The sequence below is a fragment of the Lolium perenne genome, chromosome 4 (assembly GCF_019359855.2).
Source record: "Lolium perenne isolate Kyuss_39 chromosome 4, Kyuss_2.0, whole genome shotgun sequence".
Lineage (NCBI taxonomy): Eukaryota > Viridiplantae > Streptophyta > Magnoliopsida > Poales > Poaceae > Lolium > Lolium perenne.
Genome location: NC_067247.2, coordinates 401179027 through 401182828, shown reverse-complemented (window position 1 = coordinate 401182828; position 3802 = coordinate 401179027). Strand labels below are relative to the sequence as shown.

The window sequence follows — 3802 nt, the reverse complement described above, 5'->3', positions numbered from 1 at the left end:
CAGCCGGGTGCTGGCTATAAGACCAGCTATAGTCAGCTTATAGCTAACTTGTACAATAGTTGGTTTTAAGGATTGATAACTTTATGTGTAAAAGGCCCACCACACATACTCACAAAGTGCCTAGGAGCACGTGCAAGAGCCAGAGCCCATCTCTCTTCTCTCTCCACTTCTCTCTTATCCACCTAAGCAAAACAACACTATTTTAATTCTTATAGCCTGCTGAGTCAGCCTTATTGTACTTGCTCTCAGCGGAGCGCACGCAGGTAGGAGTATCGTCGGCCTTCCTTTAATTATTCGTCGTTGACCAGCCGAGAGTCTCTGTCTATGTGTAGCATCCGTATTTAATTCGGTTCGGTTTTACTTCCATCCGACGTGGAGTGTGGAGCAAATTAAGACGCGGGCGGGCGGTTAATGCGCGCGCGCGACGGTTTTTTTTTTTTCTTTTTTCTTTTTTGCCCCGGCTTGGCTTGGAGCTGCCAATTGAATCGGAATTCAGAGTTTTGGTTTTATTAGGGCCTTCATCGGCAAGTCTTCCTTCCGGTCAGGCCTCCCGGGCTTTAAAACTAAATGGGCCTTCACTGCAACAAGTCCTTGACTCTCTTTCCTACTTGTTACTTGTTACAGCCGGTCTCAACCTCATCTGTACCTACGCGCCAAGATTGATAGAGCCCGGCGGCGGCGGCGGCGGTTGCTGCAGGCCTGCAGCACCGCCAGCATCCGATGGATCTCCCCCACGAGCTGCTCGCCGGCATCCTCCGCCGTGTGGTCCCGCTGCGCCACCTCGCCGAGTGCAGGCGCGTCTGCGGTCGCTGGCGCGCCACCATCGACGGCCGCAGGCTGGTCCTCCCGCACCTCCTGCCGGGCGCGCCGCGCGGGGCCTTCATCAACTTCCCGGCCGACGGCTGGAGCGACACCTACTTCTTCGCGCGCGGCGGCGGAAGCGGTGGCGTCGACGCCCGTCTCGCCGACGCGCCGACCACGTGGTGCACCGCCTTCGTGGACCACCGCAACGGCCTCCTCCTCTGCGAGGCCACCGAGGGTGCGCGCTTCGTCTACAACCCGGCCACGCGCCGATCGGCGACGCTTCCGCCGCCGCCGTCCCCGCGCACGGAGCCCTGGGGGGTCTCCTCCGCCGCGTACCTCGTGTTCGATCCAGCCGTCTCTCTCCACCACGAGGTGTTCCTCCTGCCTGAGCTGCCCGGCGAGCCCGAGTCCCCCAAACCCGACGACTCGCCGCCTCCGACGTTCAACGTGGCGCGACTCTTCTTCGCGGACAGTGCGGCGCCGCCTCATATCGACAGCGACGAAGACGACGGGGAGGACTGGTTGTACACCGACAACGAACCACGGTGGTGTTCAAGAGCGGGCCGACGTGAGCACCTCCAGGCCAAGGAGGCGAAGGACACCTTGGGACTCGTGGAATGGCCACCGTCGCTGTATGTGGCGCATGTGTTCTCCTCCATGACCAACCGGTGGGAGGAGAGGGCATTCGTCCGGGAAGGCGGCGCAGCGGGGACAGTGGCCGACATGTGGACAGATCCACATCATACAGAGGCAGACCTTGCAACAGCGACATGGAGCGTTAGGCTGGTAGAACTGCAGAAATCATATGGAACCAGAAGAAATGCTTCTGCAGGGTGCATGCCACCCCACTCCTTTGTATTTGTGACAGAAGCCTTCAGCTGCAGGGAGTTTTCAGGGTTCCCTCCACTAGCTGTTATAATTTCGTAGGAGAATTTCCAATTCAGATTACCGGTCCTCAGACAAACCACCGTAAATGCGTGCCCGAAGGGCATCATGTTCTTGTTCAGAAGCAGGAAGAGGTGATCGTCCTCTCCAAGAAGAACTAGAAAAGGCAGGGACACCTCCAGATTCACTTCAAAGGGCTGGCCATAGACGAAATGCAAGCAATCAGCACTATGGTCGACAAGGAAGTGACCTGACCAACATCCAGTGAAGCCTCTATATCCACAACCAGGAATAGGGCATGTCGAAGGGGCAAAGAGGCAGGCTTCTTCGTGGGTGCTTCTCTGCGCATAGCTAACCAGGTTGCAGCAGCCCCACTTGGCGTATGCGCAGGACGACTTGATTGACTCGACGATCTTCTCCAGCGCGATGTTTCGCGCAAAGATAGCATCGTGAGAACAAACGTGGCACTTGTTGCTGAGCCATGACCAGCAGGAAAAGCATGCTACGTGGCCGTTTTGGCACTGTCAAATACACGAAACAAGCTGTGATCATGTAAGGGCAATCTAAAATTTTGCTTCTTATGAAAAAAGAACTTCTCTAAAGTGTGGTCTTTCAAGAGACCAATTCATATGCCAGCTGAGACGCCAATTCTTCCTTTGCAGCTTAATTCACGCCTTAAAGACACACCAAAACATTATGCTGATCACATGGCTTTTTCTTGACTCGAGTCAACGTGCTCAGAAAAGCAAATACAAATAATACAGTTTTACGAGTTCTGACTCTTCATTATTGGGGTTTCAATTAAAAAATTTAGAGACCTTCAGAACATAACAGGGTGACTGCCATGGAGAAAGAGGTTGAGAGGCCGGCATGCCGTGAAGGGTATAAACTTGTAGGAGAAACAGTGGAATATATGACAATTGGTGTGCTGTATGTTTCACTCTTCTTTCTTATTTGATGATGATAATAATCGCCACGCTATATAGTTTTGCTAGAACCTAAAATACAGCAAATGATCAGAGTTAAACGAAAAGAGCAACTAATCAAAATTAAATATCTAACATGGGAACTTATTATCAGTATCTGTCATATGTTCATCCTCCCTCCCTGGCAGCCTGGTCTGGTGCCTCCTGTCCATGACAGCATTCCTATTGTTTAATTACGATTTTGTTTGTTTGCAGAAGCCACTTGTTATCCATCAACTAAACAGGTGCCCATGCAATGCATGTGTGCACAAGCAGAAAATTTGACTGGGCATCTGTGATTTGTGATTCAGAAGTTGTTCTGCTGATTCTGCTTAATTATATGAAAACATGACAGTATCATAAACTTGCTCTTATATAAATACCTCAACGACGACGACGGACGGATCGACTCCTCGCTCGCCTGCATCCTACGGATGGATCGCTGCTCGCCTCCTCGCTCGCCTGCATCCTACGGATCCGCAGGCCACTGAGAAGACAACAACGTCCATGGTCGCCTCCATTGCTCGATCTGTGTCCAGCCAGCCGGCCGGCGACGACGACGACGGTGCCCGCCTCTCCTCTCCTCTCCTCGACAAGTAAAAGTCAAAGTCTAAGTCACACGCGATTCCCGCACGCGGTGCCTCGCGATGGGCTCCTACTTATAGAGCAGCTCTGGGCTTCTGGCTGGTTCGAATTTTGCCGAGGCAGGGCGGGAAGAAGATGAGCGCGCGGGTGTGAAAGTTTGGTGTTAGACTCTCCCTAACTCTTCGTTTCCTTGCTTGATGGTGGAAACAACTGTCCACATGATGACGAGTCACAACGATTGAGTCTCCTCATAAAACAGAACGTAGCGAAAAACGAGGTGTGTCTCTATTTTATTAGGCATACTACTTTGATGCATGCCAGGCGGCTCGGTTTCTACCTCTATACCCACTCCATAATGTTGATCTGATTTGCCCCGTTCCCCAATATACCTTTGATCAAAACGTTTATTATCCATTAAAAATGATGAATTAATTAATACACGTGTGTGCTTCTCAATGTTTTGCTTGCTCTACCCGTCTAGTGAGATAAAAATGAATATAACCTCAGTTACGCCCAAGCTGGAACCAACCAAAATAATCTGTGTGCAGTTGCTCGCTCGAGCT

General features: G+C 51.8%; 1 protein-coding gene across 1 annotated transcript; it reads left to right on the top strand.

The window, feature by feature from the left end:
* Positions 1-659: 659 nt before the first annotated feature.
* Positions 660-1774, top strand: LOC139830762 (uncharacterized). The gene has a single exon (XM_071819581.1). The coding sequence runs from the start codon at positions 721-723 to the stop codon at positions 1729-1731; it is 1011 nt and encodes a 336-aa protein (XP_071675682.1). The 5' UTR covers positions 660-720; the 3' UTR covers positions 1732-1774.
* The last annotated feature ends 2028 nt before the right edge of the window (positions 1775-3802 follow it).

Coding starts and splice junctions, on each gene's coding strand:
- LOC139830762 (XM_071819581.1), top strand. CDS start 721: ATGGATCTCCCCCACGAGCTGCTCGCCGGCATCCTCCGCCGTGTGGTC.